The following is a 20,256-nucleotide window of genomic DNA, read 5'->3' as shown; positions in this document are numbered from 1 at the left end:
TGTATAAGTCGTTGGTGAGGCCCCACCTGGAGTATTGTGTTCAGTTTTGGAGGCCGTATCTTGTTAAGGATGTAAAAAGAATTGAAGCGGTGCAAAGAAAAGCTATGAGAATGGTATGGGATTTGCATTACAAGACGTATGAGGAGAGACTTTCTGAACTAAACATGTATACTCTGGAGGAAAGGAGAAGCGGGGTGATATGATACAGACGTTCAAATATTTGAAAGGTATTAATCCGCAAACGAACCTTTTCCGGAGATGGGAAGGTGGTAGAACGAGAGGACATGAAATGAGATTGAAGGGGGGCAGACTCAAGAAAAATGTTAGGAAGTATTTTTTCACAGAGAGAGTAGTGGATGCTTGGAATGCTCTCCCGCGGGAGGTGGTGGAAATGAAAACGGTAACGGAATTCAAACATGCGTGGGATAAGCATAAAGGAATCCTGTGCAGAAGGAATGGATTCTCAGGAGCTTAGTCAAGATCGGGAGGCGGGGCTGGTGGTTGGGGGGCAGGGATAGTGCTGGGCAGACTTGTACGGTCTCTGTGCCAGAGCCGGTGGTGGGAGGCGGGACTGGTGGTTGGGAGGCGGGGATAGGGCTGGGCAGACTTATACGGTCTGTGCCCTGAAGAACACAGGTACACACAGGGTATACACAAAAATGAGCACATATGAGTTATCTTGTTGGGCAGACTGGATGGATCGTGCAGGTCTTTTTCTGCCGTCATCTACTGTTAGTATATAAAACTCAGTCCAACATACAAAATTTCCTTCAGAGAGTTCAGATACCTGTGCCATCAGGGGAGAACCCGCTTGACCGACTGGGTGGAAATGGAGACACTTCGGCGGTCTTAGGGTTGGAGCTTTCGCTCAGCCCCGGCGGAAGAGCTCCGCCTCCGCAACCCTCTGGAGCTAGCACGTCGATGCAGGAAACCTCGGTATCCCCACCGATGAGTGGAGCGGCCGGAAGGATAGAGGAGCAAGAAAGATCCGCAAAAGCTGCAGGCCCTTTAGGAGATCAGGGCAACCAGAGGGAAAAAGAAACAGCTGCTAGCAGGCCAGAACAAGCGGAAACTTGTGTAGCAACATGGATACAACAGACCGCTTCAACTGATGCAAAAGATGTAAATTTTCCTATATTTGAAAAACCTAAGGAGGTTACACTTGATACTCTCTGGACTTTGATTGTGGATTTGGGGAAATCTCTAAACCCACAAATAAAAATTTACTCAAGAAATAAATAGGCTCGATCGACGGACACAAGATACTGACGTTAAGGTAGAGTCTTTAATGAACCAGCAAAAAGAAAAGGAAAAAGAATTAAAAGAATTACATTTACATCGAGAAACAATGATAAAGGATTTGACAACACTTAGAAGGAGAACAGAATTCTTGGAAAATGTAACAAGGAATAATAATATTAGATTCTTGAATTTTCCTAAACAATTTGGGATTTTACCCAGAGAAATGCTACGGAAGTATATTAAAGAGATACTAGGAGTTTCAGAAGAGATGATTCCTCCTTTTACTCAAATTTATTAATTATTTACCTTTAAAAAACCAAATATCTCAGAATAAACCAGCTATGGATATCTCGATGATATTAGAAGCCTCAGATAGCGATTCAATAACTCCATCTACATTGATAGCTATGGTGGCTCTATCTCCAGATAAGAACTGGTTAATGAGACTGTTTTTTTCAAAATAGAGAGAAGAGCTTTCTCGGATTGAAGGTTCAACTCTTCCCTGATCTTACAAAGGAAACACAAAAACACAGAGATTTTTGCTAACGAGACCAGGTGTAATCCAATTAGGTGGTACTTTCTTCCTTACATACCCTTGTAAATGTGTAGTAAAATGTCAGTCAAATGAGTATGTATTTTATGAACCTACACAACTTTCTGCTTTTTTGGCTGCCAAAGGGATTACGGGGGATGTTGTATTGTAGCTCTTGTTAAAATATGGGGGTTTTAAATAGAAACGCTTGACACAGTATTATTTCTTTGATGGTGACCTTAAATATCCATCTATATAAATAAAATCCCCCCTCAGACGTTCTGAAGCTCACTCCATCTGTCCTGAACTCCTGTCCTCCTGGTAGGCTAGGCTATTCGGACTACTCACCCTCAGTGTCAGCCACACCCATCTGGGCCATAGGCCACGCCCCATCTGCACATAAAAAGCACCCTCAACGTTCTAAAGCACACTCTGACGCTTCAACAGTTCATATGTTCGAAGCTCTGTAACCATTTTTAAGCACACTACATCTCTGCCCCGCCCTGACCTATCAGAGAAGGGAGGAGTGTCACAGCTGCACCGCTCTGACCTATCAAAGGGAACTGAAACAGGAAAAGGGAGGAGCGTCACAACAAATGACGGACCTATCAGAGGGAAGTCAAATAGAAGAAGGGAGGAGCGTCAGAGGACAAGGGGACGGCCGTATCTAAGTCTCATATGTTTCCTTGCTTTCTTTTCAGTGTATTGCAGCTGCAGCCACTTAGGTAAGTCTAGCAAGCCTGTCAGCTACTGAATACAGAAAGCAAAAGATAGCATGTGGGAACTTGCTCCATTTTGTTCTCTGGAATGCAGTGATTATTATACAAATGGTCTTGCTTTCATTATTTTGGTAGGGGCTGCCTTCATGACTGTCCACAGTCCCCCCACTCCTGACACGTGACAGGGGGGACAGGGAAGGACACTCACTCTCTCACATACGCACTCGCACACACTCATTCTCACATACACACACGCTCTCACAGACACACTCACACCCACTCTCTGTCACACACACACTTGCACATTCTCACTCTCACACAGTCACTCTCACAGACACTCTCTCAAACATACACACTCCGCGCAAAACCTTGCTAGCGCCCGTTTAATTTCAGCTAGAAACGGGCCTTTTTTACTAGTATCTAAATATTTTGAATCTCACTATTGTGGACTTTAGTAAACTGGCTGTAAATATTTTCCTGAATTTGTTTTTTTTTTCCTTCCTTCCTTTTTTTTGTTAAATGGAAGCCAATGATTAATTTCTTGACAAGTATTGTTTGCTTGTTTTGTATTATATAAATCAATAGATAAATTTAAAAAAAAGTAAAGGGGAGAGGGGACAACCCTGCCGAGTTCCTCTATATAAGCAGATTGGTGCAGAGAGATTTTCATTAATTTGTAATCTTTAAGAATCTGAATCCATTGAAGAAAACCACTACCACAACCAAACCACTTGAGAGTGTTCAAGAGATGTGGCCATTCAACCATACCGAAGGCCTTTCCTGTGCCAAGTGAGATGGCAATGGCAGATTTGTTATATATATGCGAGCTAAATCAATAATGGAATGAAAGTACGTGCATTGTCATCAATAAAGTGCCTCTTCAAAAAACCAACTGAGGACTGGGGTAGAGGAGGATGAGTATGCATGCACACACTGGAGGTGGCACAGAGGAAGGAGGAAGGGGAGCCTGCCACTAATGCTGACTGCCAACCAAACTGCCCTTACCTTAAGGAAGCTAAACCTAGGTGCTGGATCCGATTTTATGTTGCCATGGTGACCTTGTGTTTGAGGTTTGTCGAGCTCTGTTCTATCATATTTCCCCTCATATATCTCTTCTTCAAACTGAAGTCTCAGCTTTCCTAGTCTTTTCTTATGATAGTGAGGACTACATGCCTTTCACTGAGCTTGAGCCACACAGGGTACAATTCTATAAAGGACGCTAAAAGCTAGTCTATTGTTAGCTTTTCCAGTAAATACTAATCAACTCATTGCCATAGCCAATCAGTGTTAACTATGACAAACATAGATCCAATAAGGTGTGCTTACTGTCATATTATCTGTATCCTGAATGGACATATAAAAATGAGTGTACTTCCTATTTCAATGGAGAGAGACAGCCACAGCTGGTACCCTTTGAACCAGCCGAGCTGCTCTCTCATCTGAGAAACCAATCAATTGTACCTGAATTGGCAAGTAATCCAATTGCTTTCTCATAAGTAGCTTTGAGTCTTTTATATCCACTAATTGGCTTTGGCATTAGAGACTCAGACTCAGAGAACACCTATGTGTAGCTGTGGTACTATATTCCCATAACTAATTGGTTGTACATGTTGCTTGTATATTCTTTGGAGTCTCAGCTATAGAGGTAATTTCATGTAGCAATATTCTGTACTCCCAGTGAGATATCACTGATCTGTCAATTGTACAAATACTTGATGAGGTATCTAATAAAGAGCAAACTGATGTAGCCTTGGGTGATTCATTTCTTCCTAGGTATTAGTGGGTTGACCACTATATTGGGAGGGATAAATACACCCTAAAAATTATACATTAGGCACCAAAAATCTGAGCACCAAGAAAGTATTCTCTAATGGCAAATTTGCATGCCAAACCAGTTATAAAATACTAGCATAAATCAGAAATGACATGCCTAAATTTAGGTTGCCCCACTTACACCATATCTATAGCCTACATTTTGGCACTTAAGCATGCAACGTACAGTATTCTATAAGTTTTGCATGCAATTATGTGACCCCCATCCACATGCATGCTCCCCTTGCAGTTATGCACTAAAGCACTACCTTACAGAATGGCATCGAAGTGCAATTATGCGCGTAACTGCCAATTACCTCTGATTTAGCATGTAACCTTCTGTTTTAGTGCCAAGTTATGCACGAATTGGAAACTAACCTCCTATGCTTCTAGGGTCTGAGCAGGGACTAATGCCTATATGGAATAATTGATAATGAATCGCAAATAGCTGAGGATTTCTAAGGTCTTCACAGACAGATTTTAGAAAAAGGACCTGTGTGGCTCAGACACATACCATTCCAAAAGAAAACTGTTCAAGAAAGAAGCCTACAGAGAAACTGAAGGATTAAACTAGGGAAAGAGCATGAGGAAAGGATGGTGTAGGATAACTGGTGAGAGAATTGGCAAGACTGAGACTAATAGAGATGGAAGACAGTGTTATGAAGTGGGTTGAAGGGGGAGTAGGAAAGAATATCAACTGAAGAGAGTGGGGAGATAATTAGGCATAGAGATGAATGGAGATGGAAGGAACAAGTGTGGGGGGAGGAGATTTAAGAAATATCCAACTTTTCTAAACTATAGCGGGTGCTAAGCCTAATGGCAGTTACCCCTCCCTGCATACAATGAAAAATGTTTTGCTTCCTTAGAAGGGGAGCGTGTAATTGCATGGATTTCTTTTCCCAAATAGCATAAAACAATGCATCATCTGAAGCTCATAGGCAGCTATTCTAGCATTAACATGGTATTCTGGAAAGTTTTTTTGTCCAACATGTTTAGTAATCTTGGAACTTTTCCAATGGGAGAAGGCTGTAGAATAAACTCTGGAACTCTCATTCCTTTTAAGAGCTGATTCAACCACCACTGAATGGTGTGGTAACTGAAGCTTGTCATGTCCCATCGCTGACTGCACCTTGTATTTTGTCACCATTTTCTTACAAGAATTTTTCCTTTTGTTCAAGAGGTATCTTGGTACCAGTACTATGTCTTTTGGGGCTTACAATCCCAAAATTCTAACCTTGTCAGGTCTATCATACATAGGTAAGGAAAGCTCTTGAGCAATCTTCTGTCGTAATCTGGGTTTAGATGCGTTGTCAGGCTGTGATGTGGATGGATCCGAAGGGAAACTTGGTGAGCCACTATAGTATGCTGACCAGAGATCTACACTTATATCCAAATTCCAGCTATCTGATGCAAGATCCATGTACAAATAAATTCTTTTGTCTGTAGAACATTTCAGAGACCTTGAGGAAGTAGATATAACTTCTGGAGAATACCTGTGCTCCTGGCTGTACTGAGCTGGTGAAGGATGCCTCAACTTGTCCAATTCATAGTGCTCCTTTAAGAATGCCCTCTATAATTCTCTAATTACAGGTTGAGGCTCTAAAGGTGATCTGAAGCCCTTCTCTCTAGAATAACTGGTTAGTGGTGAAGGCAAATGGACAGATTTGTCATGCCCCTAACATTCTTGTGTGCTGAGTATCTCTCCCTTTACTGCTTCTTAGGGCATTTGCTCACAGGCTCCTTCTCATTATGCTGCTTGCAATCAAAGGCACAGTGCTGCCTTTGCCTTGGCACTGATGTGTCAATCGTTCAGTGCCACTTCAATGGTGAAGAGGAGAGTTGCTATTTGAGAGTTCATTTGCGCTGTTCTGGTAGCAAACTGAATGGGAGGAGACATCGACATTGTGGAGTACCTTTTCATATTAGGGCTTTCTGACACGCAAGAGGGTTTCCTGCTGGCTCTGGGGAAGGAGTTTCTCACCAATGAAGGGTTATACTTAAGCCCGGGATGTTTCTCTTACTGACTCTTCATTGGAATGATTTTTCTAGAAATCTGAGCCTCTCTCTAGTTTTTCTGTTGTGTGATAAGCAGGGGTATTTGGGAGAGGATTTCTTATGTTTTGATGATTAACAGCTTCTCCAATTTTGGGGTTGCCCACTCTGTCTGTATCCAACCTCCCACCCCCACCTTTTCTGCTTGCAAGTTCTGAGTAACATTCAGTCACATTTAGTACAATTTTGTACTTGAAATGGCCCCATACATAAAAGAGACATAACTCATGTGTGTCCATCTTATACATCTTTCAATCACAATCACATTGTGGGAATTGTTTAAAACCTGGCTTCTCTGACATGCAGAATACTAGGTTCTGCAAAATTGAACTCAATACTTTTTAACTTTATTTTTTTAGTTTTAACATACAAGAAACACGAGACAAGAATAATGAACTCCTCCTCCCATACCCCCATCCCTCCAGATGCAAACTACCAACCCATATACCTAACTCATCCCCCTATACAAATTCAGATACCAGCCCTGATTTGAAACCAGCCTATAGCACAAACATCATGACAGTTTTATAAGGAAGCATCAGCCTTTCCTTCTTTCATACCTCCTTCACTATGTCAGCTGAACAAATTCACTCCCTTTTAGACAGGGAACCTTCAAACTTTATAAGTTGCTTGTGAAATATTCCCTCCACAACTTTCTTTGAAGGGAGATTGTGTCTGACATATCCAGTAACTTCCAATGACTGGTCTCTCCACCTACATAAGCTAAACCCCCAGCCTAGGTGCGTCAAACACCTGAGGCTAGAGGTGAGACAGTTTAGAAAAATGCTTTCTAGCCATCAGTGAGCTGTCCAGGCTCCTCCAGATTCTAAGGGAAAATACTATAAAGGAACTGAAGCTCTCACCCCTCCTCTTCAAGTTTGAAATCTTAACTCCAAGTGTCCCTCCCCCTCCAAATAAAAGCCTGCTGAATTCTTACCCATCCAATACTAGAACCAGGATCACTGCTACTATTCAAAAAATACACTCCAATGTTTCATATATTTCTGCAATTCAATATGATAGTATGTTTTTACAGAGTACCCTCAGATTTTACACACTCTTTTTTGGTAGTCAATTATACTGCTGTCTAGTGGTATAGCACTTCTTTCATCGGGTTACTCTTTTTAATTTTTTGCTTTTTGTGTTCATAAAACCACAAAAGTGCTATTAATCTAGTACAATACTTTGTAATGTTTGTAATGATTCAACCAGCACCAAAAATCATTAACTTAAATGGCGTAATATTCCTATCACAATGCACTTATCTTTTTTCTTTGTGCAGCCTCGCTGAATCATAAATGTCCAACCGCCTTCCCCTGAGCACGCCCGACTCCGCGGGTTTCAGATTACTTTCTTCAGGGACTAGGGTTAAGGCCGTCCTCCACACCTTCTTCTATTGTGAATCATGTTGCGAGAATTCTTACCCATAGCTTTGGCCTGAACTTTCACCAACTGCCCTCAACTGAGCTGCTTAATAATACTGTTTCAAATTTGAAACCACCATACCCCTCTTCCTCAAATAAAGAACTTGTCTTGCTCTATTGTGGATTAAAAACTGTTTAAAAGATAGAAAACAGAGAGTAGGGTTAAATGGTCAGTATTCTCAATGGAGAAGGGTTGATAGTGAAGTTCCCCAGGGGTCTGTGCTGGGACTGCTGCTTTTTAACATATTTATAAATGATCTACAGATGGGTGTAACTAGTGAGGTAATTAAATTTGCTGATGACACAAAAGTTATTCAAAGTTCTCAAATCACAAGTGAATTGTGAAAAGTTACAAGAGGACCTTACGAGACTGGGAGACTGGGCATCCAAATGGCAGATGACATTTAATGTGAGCAAGTGCAAAGTGATGCACATGGGAAAGAGAAACCCAAACTACAGTTACGTGATGCAAGGTTTCACATTAGGAGCCACCGACCAGGAAAGGAATCTAGGTGTCATTGTTGATGATACCTTGAAACCCTCTGCTCAATGTGCGGCAGTGGCTAAGAAAGCAAATAGAATGTTAGGTATTATTAGGAAAGGAATGGAAAGAAAAATGAGGAAGTTATAAATGCCTTTGTATCGCTCCATTGTGCGACTGCACCTCAAATACTGTGTGCAATTCTGGTCATCGCATCTCAAAAAAGAAATAGTGGAATTAGAAAAGGTACAGAGAAGGGTGACGAAAAGGATAGAGAGTGGGACAACTTCCTTATGAGGAAAGGCTAAATCAGCTAGGGCTCTTCAGCTTGGAGAAAAGACAGCTGAGGGGTAATATGATACAGGTCTATAAAATAATGAGTGGAGTGGAATGGGTAGAAGTGAATCACTTGTTTACTCTTTCCAAAAATACTAGGACTTGGGGAACGCAATGAAGCTACAAAGTAGCAAATTTAAAACAAATCAGGGAAAAATATTTCATCACTCAACGTGTGATTAAACTCTGGAATTCTTTGCCAGAGAATGTAGTAAAAGGAATTAGCTTAGTGGGAATTAAAAAAAGGTTTGGATAGCTTCCTAAAAGAAAAGTCCATAAGCCATTATTAAGATGGACTTGGGGAAAATCCACTGCTCATTTCTAGGATAAGCAGCATAAAATGTAGTGTACTGTTTTGGGACCTTGCCAGGTAACTTGTAACCTGGATTGGCCACTGTTGGAAACAGGATGCTGGGCTTGATGACCTTCGGTCTGTCCCAGTATAGCAACACTTATGTTCTTATGTACCTGAGGGGCCTGTGTCTTCATATATGTGCAAAAATGTTTTGCAGCAGACCTATCTGAAATGGCCACTGGAACAGTCTGGTACAAATATAGAACAGCATCGTTTTTACACTTGCCATCCTCCTTAACCAAATTTGAGGTAATATCCTCCCACCTGTCTAGGTCACTGATTTTTTTAAAAAGGGATCCATAGTTGACTTGATATAATACAACATTTAGACATATATCGTATACTATGCCTGGGTCATTTGTAAGGGAAGCTTGTGACAAGCCTCTTCATTTATTCTGTTGCTGAAATGCACAGCGATTCCGTTTTTCTCATGTTATCTCTAAATCCCAAGTGTTTCCCAAACTGTCAGCTCTCTAATAACTATAGGCAATGAAGACTCTGGTTGAGCAATTGTGAAAATGAAATCAGTGAAGCGTGAGATCTTAAAATCTTCATCACCTATAAACAGCCCTATGATCCTTCCCAGTTCCCTTATTCTAACTGCAAGGGGATCCAAAGACACACCAACCAATGGTGAGAGTAAGGCAGAACAGGTGAAATGCCTCTGAATTCCTATCATTGACCTCGACTTTGTCCCTTGGAAGTTATACACTTTAACCGAGACTACAAAATTTTCTGCAGTGTTTTAAACATGAATGCCCACTCCATTCTAAAACTTTTCAGCATCAATTGTTAAGAGCACCAATTGGTTCTTTTTTATTCTTAGCTTCTCAAGTCAGATTTAATAGCCTCTGTATATTGTCACCCCATTTGATGCCCTGGCACAAACCCTGATTGGTCCTTATGAACCACTTCTGCTATATACTTATTTAAACAGTTTGCCAAAGTTTTGGATAATATTTTTTACAATTTATATTGAGGAATGATATGGGCCAGTATGACCTTGCCTCACTTGTTTATCAAGGAAATGCCAGCCTCTGCCATTGACTCCACTAAGTTTCCTCCCCTAAGTACTGAGTTAAACAATTCCTCCCACCTGAATGAGCCATCTAGACCCAGTGCCTTACCTGGGTGGAGTCTCATTATAGCTCATGTAACTCTTCTAGAGAAAATTTCCCCCTCCAGCTCCTCTCTCTGTTCCCTGAAGACTCTGCAATGGAGTAGCAGCTAAATAATGCTTATTTTTGTCAATAACCTACCTTCAGAAGTATACAATTCTAAAAAGAAACTGACAAACTATGTTTGTATCTTCTCCAGTTTATGGAAAACTCTCCCAACCTCTCCCCAAATCTAAATTATTTGATTCTTCAATCACTTTTTAAAACTTTTTTAACTAGCAATCAACTAACTCGGTTCTCTTGTTCAAAGTATTCCTGGTTTATTTTCTCTACACAGAGAGTCTGCAATTGCACCTGGACCCCAGATGTGTTCACCTTGTTTATCCTATCCAACTCAGCTACCTCCTCTAAGTTTCAGGGACTCTTTTTCTGTAGCTTTAAGAGGCTTGCCCAAACAACCCATGCCTCTATTCATGTTAAAGAACTCCCCAAAATCCTTCTCCAAGCTATGTCTAATGACTTCCTGGTGAAGCAGGCTCTCATTTAATCTCTAAAAGTGCAAGCTTCTACTGGGGGGAACTTCCTCTATATACTCCACCAGATTAGGGCATAATCTCCAATCCCTGCACCTTCCATAAAGGATTTGTTAAGAATATTAAGCCAATTTATGAGTAAGTATTATTGTTACCCCTCCCCCACGCCTGGTTTGTATGTACTGTAAACACTAGGTTCTGGTTCAGCTGATGGTAATAGTCATGGCGGGCTTTCAGGAACCCAGTACCCAGGAGTGGAGAGGGGACAAAAGAACACTAACCTCGTCTCTTGTTCTCAGAGAGCAAGAGAGGAATAATAACTAATTTAGGATTTTCCCTTATTTTAGGATAAGAGATGAAACTTTACAATTTAGGATTTATAAGTAAGAAATATTTTAATGTTTTAATTCCTAAGTTACTTTCAAACAACACAGAAACACTCTGGCTCTTAAAACACAACTGACAATAAATGTAACAATGTTTTTTTTCTTGTTTCAATATTTGATTACATACAAGTTAAATTGTATCAATTCTTATTAATTTTGTTTCCCTTGTTTTTTAGCAAGCTAATTCAACAATTACTTCAATCAACTTTCATCAGATACGTAGTCTCTTTTCTTTCCCTTACTCATAAACCCCTTTCAAAACTGTAACATTGGTTGTCTTTAAGTAATTTAAATGTTTTCTGAGATGTAAAGAATTTGATTCTTTGTGTAACACTTTTGTTTTCACAGGACTTTCTACTCACTCCTCATGGATTCAGGACTCAGCTTATTATTCTGGTAAGTATTTTCTCTTCTTTTTATTTTTGTTCCAAATTTACTTAGCTCTGGAAGTTTGTTAATTTCTCTCGTGGTCAACAAAGACTGAAGCTTGACTTGCTTGTGTGGGGGCCCAGACGATTTTTCAGATGTCCGGTCTTCCAGAATTCTTCTTCTTCCTCCTACACCTTACTAAACAAACTGAAATGGAGGCAAAACCCTCTCTCCCTATCTTATAAAATGCCCTCCAACTTTGTGACATTAAGTTTTAAGCTATCAAGACTGTGGTCATGTGTTAACTGGAACCAAATGTAAATAAAGTACCCTCTTCTTTTAAACCTATGCTGTTTTTGATTCCCTATCCTAAAAGGAGCGGCAACAGAACTCACAGGAACCCACTCACCCTATTTCTCAAGCAACCCCCCCTCAGCATTCACTTTCACACTGCATTCTATTGTTTCACTTCTTTTCCGTAATACTCCTGTTAGGCACTCTTCCTTTCATACTACAGCTTCATGAATTTAGCTCAGCAATACTAATGTGCTCTACTCTAAACACATCCACTCCTAATGAACCTCCTAGTTAATCTTTAGCCTCCATCCACCCCACCAATGGCCTGGAATATTTTTTCCCAAACTCAGTGATGAATTAGCACTCAACCTTCAAATATTCACTCTCAAAGCCCACACTCCTTTACATCAACCAATTTCTCAATTCTATTACTGAATATATTTCCTTCTAACCATCAATCATTACTAGCACGCATCAACTCACATCCTCTCTCTTCCTCGGATTCAGCTCCTTCTGCCAACTGCCAGCATCATCGTTGCCTAGCCAACAGAACCATAGCATCAGTGGTCCCTCAGCCAATCAAACAACACTCTTAAAATTCCATTTTTTCCTGTCAACCTACTGAATTCTGCCAAGCACAACTGAATCTCCATTTATTATTTAGCTTTTCCCATAGAAAATAATAGAGAATATGGATTTCTCTTTAAAAAACAATTTACACTTACCCCAAACTGTTAGCTACAATTAAACCCTTCATTCCCTTCGGAATCATGTTTTTACTTTTCAAAAATAACCATTTTTAATGTCCGCCCCATAATAAACTCCCCTAAATCCCTTAAAAGCTCCCAAAATTAATTAAACTAAACATCAAAAATTAAATTAACCCATCCTTTACCTACAGCGTCAAATTTAAACTTTAAACCCCAATTTAGACCCCTCACCAAAACTCCCACTAAAAATATTTTAATCTTAAATTTAACCCTCCAGAAAAATTTAATTAAATCCTCAAACCCCAAATCCACCAACAAAATTCAAATTCCCTTAACCCTATATTTAAAAAAAAAATCAAAATCCCAACTTTCACAATTTTAAAAAGAACCAAAAAAAATCCCCTTACCTTGTTCCTGAATTTCCTCTCACCCGACGACCACCACTGGATCCGGTCCTGAGGGTCTTTTTCCAGAAACGGAGCCAAAACAAAAAATAACCCCAAAAATCGCTGGAACTCCGGCCCAGTCCGCTTAAAAATCGAGGCCTACTGGAGCTTCCGAAATGGACGTTGGTGCGCGCACCTGTGACCTTTTCCACGCCCCTCTCTCCAGGCTAGGCCGCACGCTGGTCCTCCCCCTCCCGATAGCCTCTCACCACTACTCGCGTCCCCGCAAGTTCGTGGTTGGACGCTGGACCACAGCACTCACCCTCCGGAACGTCCCAGTTCTTCTCCGCTAGCGCACCCGCGCACCGAAAATGGGCCCGAAGACTCCCAGGACACCCTGGCCCCCTCTGGGCCGTGACCACACAGAAAACGCCCGGTGCACCTTGGACACTCCGGGTCCGCTCTGAAATGGACAAGGACGTGCCCAACCGTCCCCGGACCTCAGGAAATGGTGGCGTTGCCTCCAGCAGTGCCTCTCCGGGGTTCCTACCTTCTGCGGCGCTTCAGACCTCCCCAGACCGCTACCACCGACTTAAACAGGCCCTGTAGACCTCTGGGCACGACGGCACTGCTCCCCACAATCCCCCAACTGGCAGGCTTCATCCTGGCAGCCTTCCTCTGCTCACTAGCCTCTGGGAGCCCCGGTACAAAAAAAAACAATATTTTCTACCCCCATATTACATTATGAGTAGGGGAAAGAAAAAGCTTCTTTGCTGTGAATGTAATGAAATTTGTCCAAGTTAGGTGCCAATTGAAGCCTCTACCTCCCACCAGTTTTCCATAGCCACATTTTTCCAAAAGCAAGTCTATCTCCTTTATAAAGGCTCTTTGGCCTTGATTTGGGGTGTACACACATTAAATTGTACTTTAGTGTTCAATTTCTGCTTGCATGAAAAGAAACCTAACCCCAGGTCCTTTGTAATATTCACAATTTTAATGCGCAAGTGTTTGGCAAACATGGTTCCTTCCCCCCCCCCCCCCACACACACACACACTCCACATTCTTCTTTCTCTCTCTTGTGTTGGAGGCCATTAGGATCTTTAGAAACCTAGAGAACTTGTGCCCCTAAAAAAAAAATAAAAAAGAGAGAGAAAAAGTTGCACATTTCCTGAAAGAAGCACATTGAAGCTTTAAGATGCTACACCTCCCTCTCCCTCAGTAACAACTGCCACTTCTCTGGGACAGTAATTTGTCAGCTGCCATGGATTGCTTCTAAATAACATCTACCCTAGCCCCCCTTTTGCACTTTGTAATCATAAGTATAGTAGGTTAAATTGATAGCCCTCCCATAAACCCCCCCTCTCCTCCCTTCCTCCAAACTATCACCTTCCTGGCCACCTTTCTTTCTCCCCAACCTTTCATCTAGGTCTGCCTCAATCACCACACCTCCATAGACCATAATCTTAAAGAAAGCAATCACCAACCCCCTTCTCATGTCCCATTTTCACACAGCACTTATTTTGTGTCCATACATCCAGCACTTGAACTCATTCCTCAGTAAAACAGCACACTACACCACATACAACCCTTAACTCTGGTATATCAAAAATCTACCCACTAAACTCACCTGAAACAAGACCACTGAATCATACTTACTTATGATGGCATTCAATGCTGGCCACCCTCTGCTAGATTCTCCCCTGCAACTTGCCGCTGCTCATGTTGTGGTGTATCAGACTGATGCTTCCTTACTATGTGTTCTACAGGATTTTTCATAGACTGTAAAAGCCATCCCAAATGAATGAAGTCATTCATATTTTACTCTCACTTGCCTTACCATGGCTATGACTTCTTTCAGATCTGTCTCCACAATGCGGTGGCGAGATGTCCAAACAGATCTCAATCTGGTGCATGTCCCAAGTCAGTGGATCCAATGCAAAGGCTCTCTATGGGGGTCTTTTACAAGGGTGCTAGAGCGTTTTTAAGCGCGCGCTGTGTAGACGCCTGTAATATTCCTATGGACATCTGCACAGTTAGTGCATACTAATTTTTAGCATGCGCTAAAAACACTAGCGCACCTTTGTAAAAGGGGTCGAGTGTTATTTGTTCCTTCAGGTGGCAGCTGAGAAAGCAGGCCACAATATCTTGTGGTAAATTAAGCTTGAGGGCTCCCAATGTCCTATGGACTCTCTCAATATCCACTTTTGTGTATACTCCTGCCAGCTTCTCCTCGCCCAAATTTCACTAAGTAAGCCACCACCTCCACAGGATTCACATATTCTGTACTTTCAGGTACACCCTTGATCAACTGCAGTTTGAGATTTTCCAGCTAAGCCCAGCATTTCTACATTTTGCTTACTTAAGTCCCCTAGCCTGCCTTCCAGAACTGTTAGTGTCAGTGTGCTCCTTTACATTCACTTCGGTATCCTCTAGCTTCCGCCCCAAGTCTGCAAAGTCTGAATGCCATGCTCTTATCATCTCCCTCTTCCAGTCTATGCCTCATGGTATCAGCAACCACCATCTTGGATTCCTCATGCCATCCTGCACTCACGGCCAAATAGAATTCCTGAAGATCTATGGATTTCTTTTCCGCTGTCATGCAAAGTTCTGGAGCAGTGCCCCAAGTGACCCCCTAGATGCTCATGGGTCTGACGACACTGAATGCTGTTATTCACCAAATCAGAAGGGAAGCACGGAGTTCCCATCTCAGACAACCATTCAAGTTTGTGACATCACTTCTTCCCCCAAACTGAACTCGTTTTGATGTAAAAAAGAGCTCAACTGAGACCGTATCTGCATAAAAAAACCTGACCTCAACTACAGAAAAACAAAACAAACAAAAACAAACAAAAAAAACCCAGACTGAAGAGACTTTTAAAGGAGGGACTATGGGAATACCTGCTCAGGCTCAGAAAACATTTGTAGACTTCTCTGGGAGGCTAAACATGACTTGGATCTGACTTGATGACATCACCACTTGTTATGGCTGTATCAATCCACGCTGCCCATGAAGAAAATGGTTTATATGCACCAAAGAATACAAGCAGAAATCAAAATCATGCATGCATCAACTATAGCAAAAAGCATGATGATCAAAGATGCTGGCTTGCTGAGATTACTGGTCGGAAAAACCATACATGCATGCATCAACTATAGCAAAAATCATGATGATCAAAGATGCAAGCTTGCTGAGATTATTGGTTGGAAAAACCATACATGCATTCTTTAATTCTAAAGACAGATATAACACCAAAGTGCACAGCTTTACTACCGATTTAATGCTCATTCAGAACACACCTTCAAAGCTCCATAGCTCTTACATACTACAGATGACACTGCCAAGCCTACCATAATGTGATCAAGAATTTATCATTAACCCTTTACCACCTTACCCTGGGACAACAAGCCTGGCAAAGAAAGCCTTCGGCTGTTTCCTTCAGATTCCTCCTCCCGAATGTCCACAAGGCTGGAGCTCTTCTTTCCCTGCATCGATTCCAGTCTTACTTGTTCCTCCCGGCTGTCTTTCAACCCTTCAGGGGCAGACGAGACACTGCCAGTCAGAGACCCTGCTTCTGAAGATGGCATTGCATATAAGTTCATCACTTTTTTCAGAGACAGGGCCCCAGCTTCATATGTGGCAGCTACTCTCACACCAACTGCTGAGGCACAGGAAACCACCAGGCTGTTCAGAGCAGATGAAGGTGTAGTTGAAGGGCTAGGAAGGCTAGTGTCTGGTTCATCTGGAGGTGGCTAAAGGAGGTAAAACATTAAGAAAGTTGTCAGAATAGACAACTGTAGTGATGTACTATACAGCAACATCATGCATGCATCCATCAACACCCAAGCACATTAACCATGAAACTGATCACCTACTTTGACAGCATGTGTTGCATAAAAAAGCTCTCTGGTTTCTCCACTAACATCTTAGAGACCTTGTTAACATTTGTTGAGATTTATAATTTCACATCTTTGATCATTCCAAAGCATGCTAAAGACCAACTCTAATATTGATCCTTGCGTGACAACTATTCACATCATGAGGATGTTGTTATCAATTACTGTTATTACTAAGATACCCTTTAAATGGAGAACATTTTCCTCTGAAAAGGTTACTGCCAACATCCAGTATGCTGGTTCTGAAATAACCTTAGATATACAAATACCCCCTCATCTTATGAGCAAGCCCATATTTTCTTACCTTGAGGAAATAACTATATCTATTTCACCTTCCTGTATGTAAAAATTATAAAAATGACTCTTCTGCATGCTGAAATTATTCATATTGGCAAATGTAGCCAATGTGACTTTTAAGCCTTGAAGTGTCCAATATCATTTTAGTAGCAGGTTTCAGATGTTAACTTAATAGGACATTTATAGTCCACAACCAAAAGCTATTGGTTCAAGGTAGATTAGTCAGCTCTCAAAATAAACTATGATTAAACACCATCTATACACTAAAATCCTGAACATATAAACACAGTGCTCAACAACAAATTATAATGCAATCCTTAACTACACATTATATTCCACAAAAAGGAAAGCTTTTAATTAATGCTGAAATTGCATATAATTTTGTATAGAGTTTCAAAGCTCCAAGCCAACGTCTTCTATAGCTTTCTATTTTTCAGGTTTTCAATCTAAATGCTTGAACAGAAGGTAACTGTACCTTACATTGATCTTATGATCTAGTTACATAAAAGAAAATTCCATAAAACATAATTCCCTATATATTCAGGTACTAGGCCCTGTAAGATTTTAAACATAAATATCAACAACTTAAACACTAATCAGGCCCCAATTGGAAGCCAGTGAAGCCTCATCAGATAAGGTTATGCCCTATTCCACTTTGAGCCCTCAAATATTATTTTCATGGCTACATTCTGCAAAAATTTGCACACGAGGTAATTGATAATCCAGCATTCAAAACACTATTATGATAGTTAAGTGTAGACAAAATTACGGTTTGGATTACTATCTGCATGTGGCATACATTTAAAGACGATCTAATGTGTCAAAGTTGGTACAATTGGCCATATATATACCTTTTTCACCAGTTTACCTGCTTATCCATTATTAAGTAAGAATCCATATAAACACCCAGCAACTTGATTTCACAACACAGGGGTATTTGCAAACCTGCTGTAATAGGGAAAGGGTTTAATATCCTTCTTAACCCCTACCAAAGGATTTTAGTCTTCTCCAGGTTGAATTTCAAGTCTTTTGAGCACATAAGGGAACCATATTTGCGATTCTGTAATTTGCAATGTTGCCAGAAATTAAAATTGGTTTGTAGCCCAAACTAAAATTCTACACTAAATGTAGTTCAGTCCTCAAAAGCCCACATAAGGCTAAGATAAATGGTGTTTTTAGTAACCATATATACTTTAGTACTTTAACAGTAAAATAATTGTTGGAATGTAAAGTCAATCTCTCAATGTCAGAATTTGAGACAGAGCGGGAAAAAGCAGAATAAGGCAGCCAACAGAATTAACTGAAATGGTTTCATATCTGAAGGGCTGAAAGCAGGCCCCAACAAGTCTGAAGGTTTTATTGTTCTCTTACACAAGCAAAGCATCTGAATGAGTGAAAAAAAACCCAAACAAAACAGACTAATGGAATGATTAGAATTGTGGGGCTCACTAAAGTTCTGCGAGAGCTCTCTTATGTGATGGTCCATATATCTACAAACATTTATGCTTAGGAAAGAGGTGAGGAGATGGCTGATCCTACTCTTTTCAGGGCACCAAAGACTCATACAGTGACTTCAATATATAAACTGTATGTATAAACTATACTTATCATTGGGTATGGAAAAATATTTAGGAACTTGGGCACCATTGAAAACCTTCGAGGAAATAAAAAATTTTTTTTTTTGACTCAGCTTCCCTCCTGCTCCTTTGTACTTCCAACTCAGATGAAGCCTACATGTGCTGAGCAACACTACTACATTTACTGCTACCAGCTTAGTGGACTCGAACCAACAGTCATAGCTATCCGTTTAAAATGTGTTCAAAGTCTGGATGCTCATGGGTTTGACAGGTAAGTGAATGACCAGAGGTATGTGTGGCGATAGCGAGGTGAGGATTAAGGCATCTAATCTGAAATCTTAGGGGTGAGGGAGTAAAAGGTGGTAGCAAAGTAGAAATGTGTAGGGACAAGAAACAAAAACCATTACTACCTAGGCAACATTCAGATTTTTTTTCTTTTTTTAAAGACAAAGCCTGAGATACTTAGAACAAGGAAGGACCAAATTATCCCAGCTTCAAGCTGTACAGTACCTGCATTGATGTTGAAGACTCACTCTTCTCAAGTTCATTATTCAGTACCCGATCTGACTGCTTCTTCAGATATTCCTTCTCAGCATTATCATCAAGGTAGAGGAAGCTTGCTGAACTGGAACCGCTCACTGTCCTGCCAACTTTCTGCTTGGTGTCATCACTGATAGACTGTGCCACTTCATCAAACTCTGGAATGGCAACTGCAGTGTCTTCCTTAAGGGTCTCTGGGCAGACTGCATTCTGAATAGCTATTATTTTCCCCTCTACAGTGTCCGAGGAACATGATGCAGAGATTTCAGGCTGGGGCTCTAGTGAAACACCCAGTGGGCAGCAGTGATTATCTGATATGATAACATGATCTTCCTTGTCTGTCATGGTAATCAGCAGCTGACTGCAGTGGTTGCATCTTTCTGGGACAGTCTTCAGTTCCTGGGAAAGAGGGCACTGAACAAGAGCCAGACTGTGGCGGGCACCACAAACCACTTGAAGCACAAGGCGTCCTGCCAGATACTCCACCTTCTGAGGCTTGGTCACTGGAAAAGTATTAGTTACGAGACCTAGCTGGCTGCCACTGCCCCATGCCCAGATTTCTCGGCTTACAGACAGTGCCAAGGTATGCTCCTCTCCACATGCAAGCTGCAAGATCTTGACCCACTGTGGTGGATTGGTCTCCAGATCAGAAATACTCACGTGATTAGGTTCTGGCACATAAGGTCGGTTGGCCACTGCACACTGACCTGCAGAATTCTCTCCCCACATGTAGACCATACCACATTCTGTCACTACTCCACTGTGGTAGCTTCCTGCTGCCACGGTAACAACACGCTTCCCCATCAGTACATTTTCTAAGATGGGTCCAACAGTACATGCCTCCTGTGTACCATGTCGCCATGGCAATCTTCCAAAGCTGTAGACATCACCATCTGAAACAGAGAAATCAGATTTAATGACCTAAGAGTATTCAACAAAAAGATTTAATAGTGAAAAAATGTTAGTTTTTCAATCAGCAACTGGTGGCACCTCCTTGAGGATCAATATCATCAACTACACATTCCCTGTAACTGCTAATCAGTCTCTCACATTGCTCTTATGGAACTTGGGCCCACTCTTTCATACAGAAAAATTTCAACTTTTTTTTTTTGAAGATTTCCTTGTATGAATAGCTTACCTCAGGTCAGAAGCTAGGTCTCTAGAAAGGGTTATAAGACTAGAGCCCCAAGTATTT

At 41.2% G+C, this 20,256-nt stretch overlaps 1 protein-coding gene across 1 annotated transcript in view; it reads right to left on the bottom strand.

The window, feature by feature from the left end:
- The window catches only part of ALS2 (alsin Rho guanine nucleotide exchange factor ALS2), a 187,198-nt gene that overhangs the window by 146,193 nt on the left and 20,749 nt on the right, over positions 1–20,256 (bottom strand). The window contains 2 exon segments of the mRNA XM_030209038.1: positions 16,146–16,503; positions 19,032–19,954. Of these exon segments, the coding sequence (XP_030064898.1) occupies positions 16,146–16,503; positions 19,032–19,954 (1,281 nt within the window).

The sequence above is a fragment of the Microcaecilia unicolor genome, chromosome 7 (assembly GCF_901765095.1).
Source record: "Microcaecilia unicolor chromosome 7, aMicUni1.1, whole genome shotgun sequence".
Lineage (NCBI taxonomy): Eukaryota > Metazoa > Chordata > Amphibia > Gymnophiona > Siphonopidae > Microcaecilia > Microcaecilia unicolor.
This window is presented reverse-complemented; position numbering and strand designations above follow the sequence as displayed.